Source organism: Vipera ursinii (assembly GCF_947247035.1).
Source record: "Vipera ursinii genome assembly, chromosome: 5".
In the NCBI taxonomy this organism is placed as follows: domain Eukaryota; kingdom Metazoa; phylum Chordata; class Lepidosauria; order Squamata; family Viperidae; genus Vipera; species Vipera ursinii.
In genome coordinates this window covers 70,967,408-70,987,268 of record NC_139518.1, presented here as the reverse complement: position 1 = coordinate 70,987,268, position 19,861 = coordinate 70,967,408, and the positions used below count along the sequence as shown (strand labels likewise).

General features: G+C 35.3%; 1 protein-coding gene across 7 annotated transcripts in view; it reads left to right on the top strand.

Annotated features, from left to right (window-relative positions):
- Nucleotides 1-209: 209 nt before the first annotated feature.
- Nucleotides 210-19,861, top strand: part of CPEB3 (cytoplasmic polyadenylation element binding protein 3) — a 95,601-nt gene continuing 75,949 nt past the window's right edge. For 4 of the 7 annotated variants that reach the window (XM_083363852.1, XM_083363848.1, XM_083363847.1 and 1 more), the window contains exon 1: nucleotides 9,623-10,646. In XM_083363852.1, the coding sequence (XP_083219978.1) occupies nucleotides 9,678-10,646 (969 nt within the window). In that variant the 5' untranslated portion in view covers nucleotides 9,623-9,677. Of the gene's footprint in view, nucleotides 311-9,339; nucleotides 9,487-9,622; nucleotides 10,647-19,861 lie in introns of those variants that run through there. The other 3 variants (XM_083363851.1, XM_083363849.1, XM_083363850.1) reach the window with 3 other exon arrangements.

Genomic DNA, 19,861 nt, shown 5'->3' with positions numbered 1-19,861 from the left:
CAGAGGAACCGCTACTGCGCTCGGCTCCCTTCTCCCCTCCCCTCCCCCCGCCGTAAGCGAGACCGCAGTCAGCGCTCAAAGTCACCATGGGAGATGTAGTTCCTGCTCCTTGCTACCCCTGAGGGGATTTAAATCCCCTTTCTCACCTTCCCCCCCCCGCCCTTTCCTCCTCCTCCTAACGGCGCGCGCGTTACGGTTGCTCTCACCACGTCCTTTAAAGCCGCAGCTGGGTGTGCGTGAGCGCGAGGCGGGGTGGCATTTTGCCTTCGGCTGCGGACGCGGCGAGATGGCTACGCTCGCTGCGGGAAAGGTCAGCACCTCGCCCCCGGTCAATTTCTGTGCGGGTTGCTTTTCCTTTCGCCCAACCTTGTCGTTCCCTTCTGGGGGAGCGGGGAAAGAGAAGGCACTGATTCGCTAGTTAGATGTTATCATGTGAATTACATTCTCTCTCCCTCCTTCCCCCCCCCCCGGCTTTCCTTTTCTTACAAGTTTGTCTTCTATGGCGTTCTCCTATTTCCAAGTCTCATCTGTGACTTTTTGATTATTTTTTATTTTATTTATTTATTTATTTATTTATTTATTTATTTATTTATTTATTTATTTATTTATTTATTTTTGGGACTTATATGCCGCCCTATCTCCCAAAGGACTCAGGGCGGCTTACAACAATAAAAAACAACAATACAAAAATTAATTATGGTAGCTCGACCAATAAAATGGCTGGCTCCTTAGCTGTCAGTAGTCAGGAGGAAAAAAAAAGGGAGGGAAACGAAATGAGAACCAGCCTCATGCTCTTTTTTGAGGATAGGATAATACCTTCTGTTTTCCTCCCAGTGAGGCTATATATATATATATATATATATATATATATTTTTATTTATTTATTTATTTATTTATTTATTTATTTATTTATTTATTTATTTATTTATTTATTTATTTTTGGGACTTATATGCCGCCCTATCTCCCAAAGGACTCAGGGCGGCTTACAACAATAAAAAACAACAATACAAAAATTAATTATGGTAGCTCGACCAATAAAATGGCTGACTCCTTAGCTGTCAGTAGTCAGGAGGAAAAAAAAAGGGAGGGAAACGAAATGAGAACCAGCCTCATGCTCTTTTTTGAGGATAGGATAATACCTTCTGTTTTCCTCCCAGTGAGGCTATATTTATTTATTTATTTATTTATTTATTTATTTATTTATTTATTTATTTATTTATTTATTTATTTTTGGGACTTATATGCCGCCCTATCTCCCAAAGGACTCAGGGCGGCTTACAACAATAAAAAACAACAATACAAAAATTAATTATGGTAGCTCGACCAATAAAATGGCTGGCTCCTTAGCTGTCAGTAGTCAGGAGGAAAAAAAAAAGGGAGGGAAACGAAATGAGAACCAGCCTCATGCTCTTTTTTGAGGATAGGATAATACCTTCTGTTTTCCTCCCAGTGAGGCTATATTTATTTATTTATTTATTTATTTATTTATTTATTTATTTATTTATTTATTTAAACTAATGTTGGGGAGACAAACCTTGGTGCAGTTTTAGTGTTTCAGTGGGGTAGCCTCTTTAAAATACGTCTACTCCTGAGGGAAGAGCTTAATGGTAACTGACCTATTTTCTTTAACCTGCTTGTTGTTTACAGAGAGATACGTGAAAGGGGGCAGAAATACCTAGGCAAGAAATGCTGAACTTCCAGCTATTATCTAGAATGCCAGATCTTCCTCAAATTATATCAGAATGATGAAGATAAAACATAGTAATTGTTTTCTTGCAAATGTTTCATTACTCAAACATGATGATATCTAGTTTGGATAGTGAAATGTCTGCAAGAAAACAAGCAAGTTCAAAGAAGCACCAAGGACCCCTCATTTCAACCTTGACTTACAAATATTCTCCCCTATTGAAACATGGCACAGTATAGCTCATTGTTTAGAAAAAAGAAAACCAAGAACCCTAACCAGTGGTTTGGTTTACACCACACACTTATCCATAGTTAACTGAATCAGAGTTTACTCAACCCAATTTTTTGTCTGAATAATAACGGATGAAACCATAATGTAACTACATAAGCTAAGTTCCCCCAATGGGCTACACTATGTATGTCAAGTTGTTTTTCAGTATGTTGTACAAAAACAGCTAGAGAGGGTTTTCTTCTAAGAATGTAACAAATTGTGCTAATTTTACTTTAGCTTTGTTTTTTCAATGTAGATTAAATAGGTCCATCTGGTTTATAAGATTGCAGGTGGCTTTGGTTTAACAGTTAATAGGGATTGAACAAATTTGATACCCTTAAAAAAGTTGTAATCAAAAATTAGAGTTTGTTTTGAAATAGATCTTCTCATTTCTAAACTAAAATTGGTCTAATTTGGTCATTTCATTCTTTTATGACAAGATAAAGCTCATTTATTTATCAATAACTAGCATTTTTTCTTCTACCAATTTTAACTTGTAATTTGATAAACACTAACAAGATACATAGCAGGATGTAATGATTTGTACAACTTTTTAAATAATGGGATGTCTTATTTTTAAGGAACTAGTTATTTCCTTATCAGTCATGTGGATTGCATATAAATACAGAATGGTATGTTTAATGTAGAACTCTGCATGGTGAATTTTATATAAAAAGCTACCAGTTTTTGCATTCTACCCATAGCATTTGATATCAGTTCCTTATTAATTTTTGCAACCATAAAAATCAGCATATATCAATTTATCTCAACATGATACTTCGGTTATGTTGTATTTCTAATTCTGTTACAGCCTCATCATTTTCCTTAAGAGAATCATGGGCCTACAGTTTTGGGCTGAGGAACAGTGTTGTACAATTGTAAATACAGCAGCAAGTTGATCCTGTCTTTTTCTTCAAATCTCTCATATTTAGTTACTTTTTCCTTTCAGTTTTGGGCGCAACTTGATTGTCTTTAAGAAACATGACTATTTAACTTGAAAGACAAAATTTACATAACTTTTATACTATTTCTGAACTTTTTGAAAGCTCTGTTTATAGAAATATAGAAACAATATTGACTTTGAAGTGGTAGATCTTGGACCGGTCTTTGGATCTTCTATATCAGGGGTGTCAAACTGCCGGCCCACAGGCCAAACGCGTCATCTAGAAGCTGTGCCCATCCCATTGCCAGCAATGGCAAAACCATCCCGATATGTTGCGCAACGTCACATGACGTAGCGAGTTTGACATGTCTGTTCTATATGTTTAACTTCCAAATAGCCTATCATTATGCAATGAGACAAATGTTGAATTCTATTTAGCACTCTGGATATAAAAATGAATAGATAGAAGAAACCCTGGGGAAAGAATGAGTAGATGTCACTGTATCTTCTGGTCTAATAACACATAAATGCTTGTTCTCCATGATACATTCTCCTTATTTTACTGTTTGTGTTTCAAAATATAATTTTAAATAAAAATATTCCTTACTGTTCTACAACTGAAGAATGTGCGCTTACATGAAATTATTTATATTCATGCCCTTTTACAACAAAGTCTCAAGTCAGATTTGACTCCTGATAATTTCAAGGATATGTCTGTTAGGGTTTTGGCAATAATCAAAGCCTCATAAAAGATATTTCCAATAACACTATTTTTTCTCTATCTTGAAGTAATCCACAAAATATAAATTTTGGTATTTCATCTGCAAATGCACTAGTATGTTATGTTTATCCTACCTTGTACATTTTAGGTTGTTTCCCTTGTTCGGATAATAATAGGAAAACAAAACATTTTGTTTTGAAGTAATTACCTTGTAATACAAAAATATTAGTAATTTAATCTTCTAATTAAGGTTTCAGTGGAATATATCTAGAATGCTTTACTCATTCATATTTTATGTGGGCCTTTATTCTCTTTTCTATTAAAAGAAAGCATGTTATTCATTACACATTTGAACCATGTCTATTAGGGACGCGGTGGCTCAGTGGGTTAGGACGTTGAGCTTGTCGATCAGAAGGTCGGCAGTTTGGCGGGTTGAATCCCGAGTGCCGCGTAGCAGAGTGAGCACATGTTACTCGTCCCAGCTTCTGCCAACCTAGCAGTTCGAAAGCACGTAAAAAAATGCAAGTAGAAAAATAGGGACCACTACGGTGGGAAGGTAACAGCATTCCGTGCGCCTTTGGCATCTAGTCATGCCGGCCACATGACCATGGAGACGTCCTCAGACAAACGCTGGCTCTTTGGCTTTGAAACGGAGATGAGTACCGGCCCCTAGAGTCGGAAACGACTAGCACGCATGTGCGGGGGAACCTTTACCTTTACCTTATATCTATTAATGCTTCCTCATCTATATGATAGTATAAATGAATTTTCTTTGAATTTTCACCCTGATTTTATTTTTTTATTAATTTGGTAAAACAACAAAAATGCAAAAACAAGAAAAGGGAAAGGAATAATTATACATGGATAAAATAAACACTATAGGGAAAATTTGAAACGAAAGTTTGACTATAAAATGAAAATGAAAATAGATTATATAAAAAGAAAAAGTATTCTAGTAGCCCTTCTCTCCCCCCCCCATTTCTACCCAATTACTAATTACTACTTTAATATTTTTATCCCATAGTTTGGACATTTGTGATTGTTGCTTGTTTTTATTTGCGTTATTTTTATTATTTTTAAACAGTTTCTTTTTTTCCTCAGAAGCCATATTTTTATATCTTAGTTTGCCTTCTTGGGTAATATGTTTCATATAAAGGAACCATTTCTGCTTGAATTTGATATCTCCTTCAATCTTAATGAATTCATCAATAACTTCATATAGCTTTCTTTGGCGACAATACCTAAGTGCCTTTTTCACAATGCTTTGACTTCTTAATAGAATCTACAGGTTGCCAGCTAGGTGCTGCCACCTAGCAGGGCCATCCACAGTATGTATTGATGTGGTTTATATATGATTAATTCTAACTAATTTTGTTTATCATAAGTGCTTGGTTATTACTGTCAATTGTCTCACTTCAAGTGACACATGTCTCACTTCAAAACTAGAGTGACTTATATTCCCAATACATTGGGTTAGAACAATAAATAAAAAAGTAAAGAAAAGGGTCAAATTAGCAAAAGCAAGACATTCGGGATAAAAGAAAAGAGAAAATAATTACCACAAGCCCTTCAAAATGTCACACCCTAAATTCATATATAACATTAAAAAAATATTTATTTCAACTAAGTGGTAAGCAATTTACAGTATTGGTATCACGAGTAAAACAACCCCACTCCTTTTGAAGACTTCCCTAAGTGAGTCAGTAAAAGAATTTGGGGCAAAACATAATGCTGAATGAAATACTTGAGTGCTATGAATATATGTGAGAGAGATTATCATTGCCATCTTTAATTATACATTTAAATTAGACTAGAAACTAAAATGGAAACTAGTACAGATCAAATAACAGTATGATGTTTCAGGGTGCCGTCTTCAAAAAATAGGCTGATTTTCAACAAATAGAATTTTTGTTCTGTTTGGCTTCTTTTAATAATTTAGTCTGGAAAAGGCAATTAACGGTCGTTGGCTTTAGCATGCCACAGTTAATAAAAATACATTTCAATCAGTTGACACCATCTGTGTATCCATTATGGAATGCTGTCAGATTGTCCACCTAAGACTATGGATATAATCTGCCCTTGCCCTTAAATGCTAAATGTCCAGTAAAAAGAACCTCTATTGTATTTATTTTTATGCACATCCAGACTTCCACACCATTCTCAGACATTAGATCAAAGATCCAACTGCTTCCCTCAAAAAGAACAAAAGGGAGACTAAAGTATAATGGTTTTACTGGGAGAAAGATCCCTTTGAACGACGTCTAAATAAATATGGATTCATTTGCTCAGGTATAATTGAAACAGATGATTCAGATATTTAAATTCCAATATAATTTAAAAATCCAAAAATCATTATGTAAATAAAGGAGCTCCTTTGCATCTTAGCATATAATATCTTAAGCTATCTTATGATGGAATGCTTAGATCTTTTATGCCTTCCCCGTGTAATTTTGTCAGACAAAATGCAACTGGCAGTAACTGGAAAAATAGGTATTTCTGTGCATTAATTTAGTATTTACAAGTTAATCCATCCTATTAACTGAAGTGATTTGTAACTCCAACACATTGGTCATCCACACAGAGTTTAAGAATTTTTAGTAGGAAAATGCCAGACACAATATTTTGAAAAATATTATATATTTGCTCCTTCTTATCTTTGTTATATTTGACTTGAAGATATATGAATGTTAAGTATATAAGTCAATTATTTCATAAAAAGTATATTAAAAATAAATAGAAAAAGTTAAAATCTGTATGTTTCTTAAAATTATAATTAATTTATTTATAGTTACTAATTAGAAGTTTACCACCATAAAGAATGTTATGAAAGTATAGTATGTTACATTTCTCATTTGTTTTAACAGAGTTACTACATCTAAAGTCAGTTATGGAAAAGAGAAATCAAATTGTCATATTATCCATGATAGATTTCAATTTATAGTCACATAGGATTTTGTATATGAATGTGTGTGCGCATGTACACTTTCCTGAAGAGAAGGGCTAACTTTCATTGTAAACAGTAAGGAGTAAATAACTAAGGGATTTTTTAAAAATCCATGGATATATGCAAGAATGGATATGCACGACTTTTAAAAAAAATATTCCCAAGCAGACAGAAGGAGGGACACAATAGACCTGAATATATGTTGATAAATATATTAAGCCTTTTTAATGAAATGAAATCCAGTTGCTTAGTTAAGGTCTAAAGTTATAATAACTTACTTTGGGCAGCTATTATCCGGTCGATCTCTAAAAAAAAAAACAAGGAAACGTTACCGTTTAGATTCATGTCTAAACTAAGATCAGTTAATCATATATGATGAAGTAACTATTATTTCCAAACGTACCTGTTAGGCCAGTTTTCTTTGTTGAAAAATCCATATAGCCGTAGTTCCTTTTATTAAACGTGCGTCGCTGCTTTGAAAGAGTACTACAGTATTCTCCCAGCCTGCCTCTGTTCAAGACTTCATTCGCAAAAGACTTCAACCCCCACAATTCCGCGCGCGCGCATGCGCTTTAAGCTTACAGTTGTCAAAGTGCTCTTGCCAGAGCAATTTCTCTTTATCATATATACCAAACCCGAAAGAAGGAAATAGACATACTGTCCCTACCTTTCATTGATCTTTAAATACAGAACACTCAAAAGGTAAATGTTCTGGGCAATTTGCCTTGACTTGTGTGGGTTACTGCATGCAAATGAAGTACAAAGGGGATATTATTTTTTTCCGTAGTATACTTTGGATTGACATAAATATATTCAGTGGGAGAAAAAAGGGGTGGAGAAATCAGGAGACTCTGGATATTAACCTACAACTAGATATTTGGCTACCTGCTTTTTTTTTTGAGTAACGTCCTTTTCCCCAGGTTCAGACTGCTTACAATTACTAAAAGTAGATGTTGACCTTGAGAAGAAAGGTGTGATTTTTAGTGAAATCCTAACTGTAATATGAAGTTCACAGTAGTATTTAAATCAGTTGTTACAGTATAGCTTATCTATATTGGAAGGCATAGTGTTAATAATATCCTTATTTATAGAAATGTTTTCATAAATAGGCATTTTAAAACTGGTGCAGAGTAATACCCCCCAGGTTTTTTTTTCCTTTGCATGAAATATTTTGTGTATATATTGTCTACATTACTGCTTTGATGAATTTGATCCGAGTGCAGCTAATAGAAAACTACACAAAGGCTTTGATATTATGGCTTGCTGCAGTGCTGCTTTAAAGGTTTGCCTGCACCCCCTATAGAAGCGTCAGAACTGCGTGCAAATATGCGCTAGTTTATTCCTTTTGGGGATTCTGAATTTAGCTTAGAGCACTCTATATATGCACCCTCCGCAACACATTATTTTTAGCTCGTGTGTAGATCAGTAGTGAAGAAAATTATTTCTGTGAACTATCCTGCTGTGGATTAATACCCATACAATAAATGCTTCTAGCTGTTCTTACTTGATTAACTATCTGTTTGAAGAGGAATGATAAATTTATGAATCCCTGGAATGAGAGACGTGAGAAAGAAAATTACTATGTTCTTAATTCTCTTAAGTCCTCTAAGCAGCTGCTGTTATGATGCCTTGATTACCTCTATGCAGTTAAATAGCAAGAAAAAAATGAGTGATTTGAACACTGGGTAAAGGTGGGGGGAGAAGGAAGCCAGGACACAGCATTAAATTTTGAATGTTGTACCTACTACTAACTAATTCAGTTTATAAAGTTCAGTATGTAGGGTGGATGGCTGCCTTTAGCCTATTTTACTATTTAACTTTTTCTCATAGTTTTCTTGCTATAAATGCTAATGAATGTTTTTACAATTGTTTATTACATTTTAAACTGCCCAATAATAAAAGATTTTTGGAAGGATATTAATGTGAGTGAAAGTAATGATATATATTTCTGAAAGTAGTTATTTACAGTGGACAGTATTTTAAATAATGTATGCATACTCAGATTCTGCAATTTGCCTTTGGAAAATTGTTACAGCTGTGGGAATACTTTTTTTTTTAAATCAATTTTGAGGGTCCCGGTATTTCAGGATTTTTAAACCAAAATCATTTTTTTAAAGAAAGGTTAATCATACAAATGCATTTGTGTCCAATCATAAAGGAGTGTAACTGAATTCAATTAACTTTACTCTCGTAAAGTTGAATTCTGTAAAATTTACAAACAGATTGTTGCGTTATATTTAACCTGCTTGAAAGAAATACACAAGCAAATCAGAAGCAAGCTAGTTCCTGAGTAGGTTTCTTATCAAAAAAAAAAAGGTTGTTAAAACAAGCCAAACTGAGTATTATGTAGGACAGCGTTTCCCAACCTTAGGAACTTGAAGATGCGTGGACTCCAACTCCCAGAATTCCCCAGCCAGCATAGCTGGCTGGGGAATTCTGGGAGTTGAAGTCCACGCATCTTCAAGTTCCTAAGGTTGGGAAACGCGGATGTAGGATACTTTCCTTCCTCCCCACTCCGTAATTTCAAGAGCAAAATGCCTTGTCTTGAGCGTTTACCCTTATCCTAAATTGGAGATCGCGAACGGGGAACTGTTTCAACCTTAGTTGGCCGAAGCTTTTTGTTTCTTAATCAAAATGGGTATTCGGCTCTTTTAAAAGTCTATTCATAGGAAAGGGGGAGGAGGGAGAGGAAAGGCTGCTTGCTGTCTTTTTAACCTTGCTGAAGGACGCAGCAGTATTTATTGACGTATGCAAATAACAGGGGAGGAGGAGGAGGAGGAGGAGGAGGAGGAGGAGGGTGTAGGGAAAAACAGGAACCAGAATCAGGTTCTCATTGCAGGGCGAGAGCTCTGAGTTCCGGTATAAGAGAAAGAGACGTGGCGAAATTGCTGTATATCTGTGCCCTATAAGCACATATATTTTTTTCCCCTTTACACTTGAAAGGAAGCAAGACACCGCAAAGGGTGAAACCTCTTCAAATGTATTTTTTTAGAGGCAATGCGAACTGATCGTGCCGATTCAAACCGTTTACCCCTAAAGGGAGTGTGTGTGTGTGTGGGGGGGGGGGTTGGGGATTACGTGTTAGTATTGCTGTGTCTTGCAATTTGCGGCGGCTTTTATGCTAGCAGTGGAATTCTGGCAAGCGGTGGGAGGCTTAAAGCAGCTTTATGAATGTTAATAACTCTATGGTTTGTTTTTTTTTTCTCTCTCCCCCTTTTCTCCTCCGTTTCAGCTGCGCAAACCATGCAGGATGATTTACTGATGGACAAAAGCAAAGTCCAGCCTCAGCGGCAGCAGCAAGATCCGAACGCAGCAGAAGCTCCTTCTACACCCATAACGTCAGAGACACCCAAACCGGAGGACAGTCCAGTGACTAGCATCGGCTCAGCAGCTCCTGCCCAAAATAGCAAAGACAAGATGCAAATGGAGTCTCCCATCTTGCCGGGCTTAAGTTTCCACCAGCCTCAGCAGGAGCCTACAGCCGGCACCTCCTTGTCTCCCTCCTTCGGAAGCACTTGGTCTACAGGGACCACAAACGCAGTGGATGATAGCTTTTTTCAAGGGATTACCCCAGTTAATGGGACAATGCTTTTCCAAAATTTCCCTCATCATGTCAATCCTGTTTTTGGAGGCACTTTCTCCCCCCAGATTGGCCTAGCTCAGACTCAGCACCACCAACAGCAGCAGCAGCAGCAGCAGCAGCAGCAACAACAACAACAAGCACAGCAGCAGCAAAGGAGGTCGCCGGTCAGCCCTAATCAGGCATCTTTTGCTCAGAGAAATGCTGCTTATAGCCATCAGCCCATCATGACCAGCAAACCTTCTTCCTCTTCCACCCCCACCTCTTCTCCTTCCAGCTGGAATAACCATCAAAATGCAGCTTGGAGTACACCTTCCAATCCATGGGGTGGGCTGCAAGCTGGCAGAGACCCTCGAAGGGCAGTTGGTGTGGGAGTTGGTGTGGGAGTTGGAGTTGGAGTGCCATCCCCACTCAATCCCATTTCACCTCTTAAAAAGCCCTTTTCTACCAATGTTATTGCCCCACCGAAATTTCCCCGGGCTGCTCCTCTAGCTCCAAAATCCTGGATGGAAGACAATGCCTTCAGGACAGACAATGGCAATAATCTGTTGCCTTTTCAGGTAAAGTCCTTTCTTGGAGTGGGTGGGTGGGAGAGAAAGGATGGGCGGACATATTTTAGTATTTGTCCTATAATTCAATCCTGTGTAAAATTAAATGTTTTTTGTCATTACAGTTTATGCCGGCATTAGGTAGCAGTCTTTCTTGATATAATTAAATCTATATACTTGTGGAGAACATTTACATATGTTAGGGATTCAAAAACAGATTATTTCTAGGCTCCTTGTTTCCACTTGATTTTCAATTTAAAAAATATTTGAATTTTGGTTCTAGCTTTTTTCCTTAATATTTGCTCCTGTTTTATGCATTTTAACTACAACAGTATTCTTAAAAAATGTGAAATACAAAGTTTCAGATCTTGTCTAGGTGGCTTCATATTGTAAATTAAATAGTATGACCAAATCCAACAACACTTGAGGAATCTGTTTAATTATCCTTTCCACATTAAAGGGCCAATCCCTTTTGCTTAAAACTGCTCTGCCTCGCTAATGCTGAGAAATGAGGTTCGACAGGATTGTGTTTGCAAAATTAGGCATATGAATGCAAATAACATGCTGAAATTGCTAAAATGTAATCATGCTAATATGTCCAGGGTGTGGATTTAAATAGATCCAGGAAGAGGCTTGGGTGTGTATTGACCTGAATAGCATTTACTATTAATAAGAACATGTATAATGGCAATAGAGAGATTAAGACACATTAGAATATTTGTGTGGAGTAAACATTTTGATTCTTTCATACTCAATATCAGAGGAAAAATACAATAGGACATGACCTTCACAGCCATATTGCAATGGGGCCTATTTACTAGCTACATAAGCCTTGAAATATTTAAAGCGGCAGTGTCTTGCAATGGTTTTGTTATCTAAGAGGTCAAGACAGATCAATTGCAACAACTGAGACTGAGTAAAATTTAAGCTTTGCAATTTTAATGCAGCATGGAACTTTTGTTGGTATTAAATGTTTACCTAAAGCATGTGTGCCAATTATTCAGTTATCTTATATCCAAATCAGATTATTAAAATAAAAGCTTTTCTGTATTCTAATGTATTTTACCGGTAAGCTATTATAAGTAAATATACAAATTATTTGATTTTTTTATGCAGTGAAATTAACTAATTTTGGTTTTCCACTAATTCATTTTTTCAATACATACAATATAAATTATTATTAAAAAAATACAGTATATTCAGTGGGTACAGAATATCAACTTACTAACGCTGTTTCATTTCATTTAGAGAACTCCTGCCTTCAGACCTCAATTTGATACTTCACTCTGAATAAAATAGTTAATATTTTTTATTGGTTCTGCAGTTTTAAGGGAGGGGCATATTTCTGCCACTTAGTATTTCATTCTTAAAACTAAAGGATAGATAGATTCAGACAGACGGAGACTGTCATGCCATTTTTAAAAATTCGTAATTACAGTACAGGTAGTCCTCAAGGTATGACCAGAATTGACCCCGGAATTTCTATTGCTAAGTGAGACATTTGTTAAGTGAGTTGCCCCATTTTATGACCTTTCTTGTCCTGGTTGTTAAGCAGATCGCTGCAGTTAAATTAGTAACTGAGTTGTTAAATGAATCTGACTTCCCCATTGACTTTGCTTGTGAGAAAAATCACAAAAGGTAATCACATGACCTTGGGACACTGCAACCATCATAAATATGAGTCAGTTGCCAGACGTCTGAATTTTGATCATGTGACCGTAGACTGGGTGCAATGGTTGTGTGAAAAATGGTCATGTCACTTTTTTCAGTGTTGAACTAAATGAACTGTTGTAAGTTGAGGACTACCTGTATATGCTTTTAATTATATGAAATAATAAAGTAATTATATGAATATATGTTTTAATAGAAATTTTATTAAACATTACAATTAAAAACTAAAAGAAACTAAAAGAATGAAAAGTAGGAAGTGCAGGAAAAATAGAAAATATAAATAGAAAAAAATTAGTAAAAAGAAAATATTTATAAAGAAATGACTTTCCCTCCATGATATATATGCTCAATTTTAGTAACTTATTGCTGCTTCTTAAAATGCAACAAATGTGTTTTCTTCCCATTTATCCCTTAAAATAAACAGATCCTTAAAGCCTCATCATTCATTCAGTCCTTGTTAGCAAAGGTCTATTAAGAGTTACCACACATTTAACCTTGATCAGACAAACCAACTTTATATTCCTTCCTTTTATTTTTAACAATATCTTTAATCCCTTCAAATACAGTCCCGGAACTTGATTTGTTTTTGTAATTTTTTTATCCGTTTTCACAAAACTCTTCAAAACTTTTAACAAATCTGTCTTGTAATTCTAATATGGGATAATTATTCAGATCATTCTTTTGATTTGTTTTTTGTATATCCCTTTTAATTAAGACATCAATTGGTTTCATTTGTATACCCTGTATAGCATATTGATATTCCATATTGTAGGCTGTCATTTTTAAATCCACTTTCAAATCAGTCTGTCTTGTACAGTAAAACTTTTTCCTTCATATCTCTTAAACATTCTATAATGGGAGACAGATTTAAAATTAACTTCTGGGTCTATTGCTCACAAATATCATCTAATGTTAAAGTATTCTGATTCATTATTTAACAGTAATTCACATTTAAATATGAATTTAATTGTAATATTTAGTTCTTTCTGATTCCCTCTAGTGTCCAATGTTCAAGGTCACTGCTACCTTTTTTTTAAGAATTCAAAACAAAAATATTTTCCCATGCAATGGGAAATGGATTTTATAATTAATTTCAAAATCCTTCTAGATCCTTAGTTCATTTGTAATTTTCCAAAATTAATATTCTAATTACTCTTTTGCTGTTTATCCCAAAAAGTGATTTTTAAAAAATCCTTAAAGTAACTTATTTTGCTGAAGTATTAAAAAAAAACCTTTGTCAATTCAAAGGTTCCTAATATCTGAAGAGTAATTAACAAGCAATTCCCAATCATGATTAGAAATGGCTCTGACTGCAGTTCAGGCAGACTTCTAAACGTACCAGATACCACTCTCTACTGGTCTTGTCATGAAGAGCAACTGTCTGGAATACAGCCCTGAATCTTCTCCCTGTTTAAAGAGGAATTTTGAAAAGCTGATGTACTTGCCAGCTCTTCGTTCCACCACAGTTGTAGATTCTGCTTTTAGCAAAGCCATCTTCAGGTCACCATTTCTTCCTCTGAAATCTCAGTATATGCTTCTAACAATATACAACATCATACTGACATTTGAAAATATAAATATTTATGCTAAGATAGATAAAAAGTAGTGGTATTCTAAATTATACTGTTGGTATAAGGTAATGTATAATACTTCCCTAATCAGCCTTCCATCCTTCTGAGGTCAGTAAAATGAGGACCCAAATTGTTGGGGGCAATATGCTGACTCTGTAAACTGCTTAGAGAGGGCTGTAAAGCACTATGAAGCAGTACAGTAGTGGCCAAAATTGTGGAAACCTTTTGGGAAAAGTGTATTTTTTGAGGTTTGATGGCTAATAACACCACTTTTTTTTTGAGTAGTACCATAAAATTATATAGCAATGGAAAGATAATTTAACCAAGAATGTAATGCAGCAAAGTTTGTTCAATTATCTGTACTGTAGTCTATGAAAAGTTATAGCCAAATAATCAGAAGAAGGAAGCACAACTTGCTTAGGTTGATACCAGGTAGCTTTCCTTCATCTGATTGTAGCCAATGAGCATGAGTGTTTAGAGAGCCAATCAGGTGTCATCTTGTTTTGCAATGAGCCAATCAGATCACATAGGGACGCGGTGGCTCAGTGGATTAGGACACTGAGCTTGTCGATCAGAAGGTCGGCAGTTTGGCGGGTCAAATCCCACGTAACAGAGTGAGCGCCTGTTACTCGTCCCAGCTTCTGCCAACCTAGCAGTTCGAAAGCACATAAAAATGCAAGTTGAAAAATAGGGACCACTACGGTGGGAAGGTAACAGCGTTCCGTGCGCCTTTGGCATCCAGTCATGCCGGCCACATGACTACAGAGATGTCCTCGGACAAGTGCTGGCTCTTTGGCTTTGAAACGGGGATGAGCACCAGCCCCTAGAGTTGGAAACGACTAGCACGCATGTGCGGGGGAACCTTTACCTTTACCTTTAATCAGATCACAGTAGGATTCAATTATTGATGTCATGTATTGAAGCTGAGAGGACATTTGTCAGTGTGTTATGTGATCACTATCAAGTTGGTTGGGTTTTTTTGTGTTCTTTTATTTAGTGACCTTGTAAAACGTAATAAAATTAAAATAATGGTGCCAAGAGTTGACTGGCTGCCCAGAAAGCAATGTAAAATAGTATTATTAAGTGAACAAGGCTACAGTTATAAAGAAATTAGAAGAAAAATTGGTGGAAATTTAACCAAAGGTGGCATTTCTACTGTACACTTTTCCCAAAAGGTTTCCATAATTTTGGCCACTACTGTATATAAATCTCCTATTGATATAGTGTGCTTTGGAATATAAGCCACAAACTGAATGAGTTTTTGATTTAAAAAACTGCAAAAACAACCACAGCCCATTTTAGGAACTACAATGCTACATTTTAAGTAAAAGCAAATATACTTTTCAGAGATTAAATGTGATCCTCAATTGAACATATTTTTGTAATAGAGGGAATGGATACTCCAGGTTTGTTATGTAAGATTATTCCCTTTTGCCCTTTCTCTGCCCTGTCAAAGAATTATTTTCTTTTAGAGTTGTCTTCTAATGGCAACTGATATTTGTTCTTTTGATATTACTGTAGAAACATGGCCATTGTATTTTTGCCAAACCATATACACATTGTCTTCAACACTACATTTCCATTGAATCTTTTCTTTTATAATTATTTGAAGTGGTTGATATTTCTTTTTCTGAATGTCCCAACAATTTGATCATTCTTTGGAAGAACATTTCATTTTGAACACATACAGCAAGCTCCATACAGAATCTCGTGATCATGAATGTTTTGTATACTGAATATAAATGCAGAGAAGCTTTATAGTGGTTTAGTAGTTATTTAGTTGTCATTTCTATTTCTCTGACAATCCAAGGAACCATAGTTCTGAAATTTGGACCTGAGAATGTTATATCAAAGTACAATTCTGGTTTTATTGTTATAAGCCCTTACAATTGAAGATTAAGATTTAATAGTAGGACTCCTTGACCTGAATGCTTTGAGTATTGTTAAGAACACCTAATGTCACAATGATTGACTTTAGTATATGTTTAACATTTTGAAAGAAAAATTAAGCAATTTATTACTGGTTTTTGGTGCTGTCTGAGAATATATAATTTTAACCCAGTATGTTAAATGTTTTAATAATGTTGGAATTATAAACATGGTTATACTTTGTGAAATTATTAGCTAAGATATAAGGTATACATTTTTACTTACTGTAGGATTTGTAACTTTTTAAAAGCCATAATTGTCAATATGTTAGTGACAGTATCATGTCACATATACTATTGTACTTTCATCCAAACAGTTCAAAGAAATAAGAGCATGTTAAAATACAAAAAAAAACTATTCCACTAATTCTGGACATTAATTACTTGCTGTACTATATTTAAACAGCACTGCGTAATATGTATGTTCAATTCAGTTCGGTCTTAGAAATCAAATCACAGAGATACATGAGGGAATAAGTGGCATAATTGAAAAAAGACTTAACTTACTCTGTATAGCTATTTATATAATGTCCTTTTTAAGTGCTAGAATGTCCAAAATATTTTAATTTATCAGCTGTAAGCACTAAGAAACCTCTTTTCTCCACATTCTCATAATTATGTTATATAATGTTTCTTCTTTAAATTAATATAAAACTATTATTTCTCATTTTTTCTTATTTAATTACATTTAAATCCCAGTTTGCTTAATAGTTATTCTGCAAGATAGCATTGTTCCATTGTTGCTTATGGAAGATCTGCAGGACATCCTGGAACTTAAGATGCCTTTTGCATAAAACATAAATTCAGTTCTCTTCTATAGATTTTTGAAAAATGGTGGAAGCCATATATTAACTTTTCAAAATAGGCAATGATTTTTCCTGCTTTGAGCATTCTTCATTTCCTTGTTAGATTCACAAGGGAACAGTTCAAAAATCTTTGACAGTATACAAGATTCAACAATTATAGGACAATTATGTTATATAGGAATAGGATTAACATCTTTAAATTATATTACTTATTCAATCCTATTTCCTACTAATGTGTTATATATTCCATATATATTATGTTCAACAATTGAAAATGATATAGTATCTTGCTGTGATTCTAACATTATCAAAATTTCCTTTGCTAGTTGCTGGCAATTGTTGAAGGGGATGGGACGATCTACATCACTTACTTGAAAGTATATATTGTATTCTCATTTAACAACTTTTGTTCAGTGACCATTTGAAGTTATGATACTGTTGAAAATGATAACTTATGATCTTTGAACTTATGGCAAGTGTAGCATACCTGTAATTATAAGATGGCAATTTGAGTGCTTAGTAACAGGTATGTATTTATGATCACATGATTGCCATTTGTGATGTTCACAGACAGCTTCTGACAAGCAAAATCAATGGGAAAACTTGGAAAAAGTTGCAAGTTGCAATCACATGGTGTTGCACTTAATTGCAGCTGAAATTTACATAGTAAGTTGGGTGCAATCATATGATGTTTCACTTAACAATCTCATTACTTATGACCAGTGCTTTTTTTGTAAAAGAAAAAGGTGCCAGAACTCACACATGTCATACAACCCGCCTTGCCTACCCTACAAGGTTCCATCCAAAAAAGGTGCTGGAACTCCGTTCTGAGCGTTCTATGACAAAAAAAGCCCTGCTTACGACAGAGTTGCTGGTCCCAATTATGTTTGGTAAATGAGGGTCACCTGTATGGAAATTTGGTTTTAAGAATGACAAGGACTTAACGTAGCATCCAGTTTTTGTATTGGTTGATTGATTCATTGATTATGTGCCATCAATTTGGTTCAGCTCTTAGCAACTACATACATTTTCTCCATGATAATCTATATTTAACCTAGTCTTTCAGGTCTACCCATGGTGTAACCATTGTGCTGCTGGTCTTCCTCTTCTTTCCTTTAACTGCATGAGGGCCTTCTACAGCACATACGTAATGTGTGCAAAAGATGCTAATTAAAATGATACTCATCTTCTTTCAATCCAGTTTCCCTTCAAATATATTTAGCATGTCGGCTGACTAAATAAGGGATGAGTTATAGCCTTGTCTGACACCTTTGCTAACTTGATGTCAGTCTATTTTGTCTGTTCTGTCAGTCCTGTGGTTCCTTAACCTGTGTTAGGTTTTGCATGAGGGCAGGTACCGGTAGTTGTTGTGGGATTCCCATTTGACATGACTGGTACAATGAATGGTCTTTTTATAATCAGTAAAGCACATAGTGACTATTTCAGGTTGGGTTTTGTTTTTTGTATTGCTTTTTTTTGCTTCCTCAGTTATCCAGTGAAAATGATGTCTCATTTTCCTCAGCTTTTTGTAAAGCCAGCTTGAAAAGGTGGCATTTTCTTGGCTATATTAGCTCTAATCCATGCTGAATGATCCCTCATTTTGGTTTGCTAGCATGTGAAATTAAGGATATTTTGCATATTCTATTGTTTCCCTTTTCTTTGGTGTATTGGAAAATACACTTTTCCAATCTGTTCTCTACTGTGTTATTCTCTAGATTTGCTGACATAGCTTAGTTAGAATCCTGCCTGATTGTTGTTCTGTTGCTTGCCATATTTCTGTGTGTATTCCATCACTTTCTATAGCCTTTGAACTTCGTAATGACCAGAATATTGTTCTAACTTCATCTTCCAGTACCACAATTTCTTGTAAGTGGGAAATTTATTCTAAGAGATCTTAGATGTTGACATCTCTGCTGTACTGGATTTCAGTTTATTCCTTCCATCTTTATTTGATCTTATAGGGATCCCTGTCTATTTGTATCCCTTAGCGCACCAATTTGAGATTGGATCCTCAGAGAACTTTTGGAAGGTTTTCCTTGTTTTTCCATATCTGTTTTCATCTGTGGTGCCTTTGCAGGTGCTGTGACATTGTTTCTTGTCTTTTTAATAGCTCTCTGAAACTCTTTGCTAAGTTTCTTCCTTAGATTTTTTACCATTCTTGGTTTCTCTTGGTAATTTCCACACTTTCGACATCCAGTTTGTTTTCTTCTGTTTTATCTTTGGCAGTCTCTTCACATTTATCCTTAACTCTGGCTTCATTCCACAGTTCTTATGGTTGTGTACCAATGGGGTTCAGGACTTCAAAGCTATTTCTGATATTTTCCTCCAAAATAGCGGGTATATGCACAAGTTCATATGGTGAAAATTGATTGGCTTTCTTCTTCTGTAGCTTAATTTAGAATTTGCATATGAGCGATTTGTGATCTTTCATACAATTAGGATTTGGCCATGTCGATGTAATAATTGAGCCCCCCCCCCCCTTTAGCAATCTTCTACTTTACTTCTTCTTTTACTTCTTTGGTTATCAAGGGAGATACAAAATTCTGTTTTTTACGCTTCTGGTAGGCTCAATTATTGTTATTTTATGCTGTTGTAGTGTGTCTTTGATGTTGTCTCTCCATCTTCTTCTGAGTCTTTGTGTTCTTTGGCCTTCATTTTTTAAATCTGCCTTGTATGATATAGAGTCCTAAAACATTCTCTCCAGGTGAACAAACCACTTAGTCTTTATATGTAATTTAAAATTGGTTCTATTCCAATTCTTTCTCTTATGATCTCATTTTTGATTTTATCCCTTTTGGTCACTTTATCCCTTCTGGTCACAAACATGTCATTTTCATGGTGACTAACTCTTGCATATTTTTTATTGCAAGTGTCCATGTTTGGCAACGGTAACATAGAATGGGAATGAATATGCTTTGTATGAGATTCTTCTTTGTGCTGACCAATACTGCCTTGTGTTGTAGGAGTGGAGCTAGCTGTCAATACTTGATCAGCCTTATTGCATCGTATGTTAATTTCTTGGTCCATTTTCCCGTCTTCAGTGAGTATCATTCTTAGAAGTTTGAACTCTGAAACTTGTTTTATGTTCATCTCTCTATTACTATGTTTAAAGTTTTTTTCCTACCAATTATCTTTGCTTCTTCTCTTTTGATACTCGTTTATTTTGCATTCTTGGTTCATGGATAGAGGATGTTGTTGCAGTTCCTTAGCTGTTTGTGCTATCAATGCCTGATTGTCTGCAAAGTTCTCTT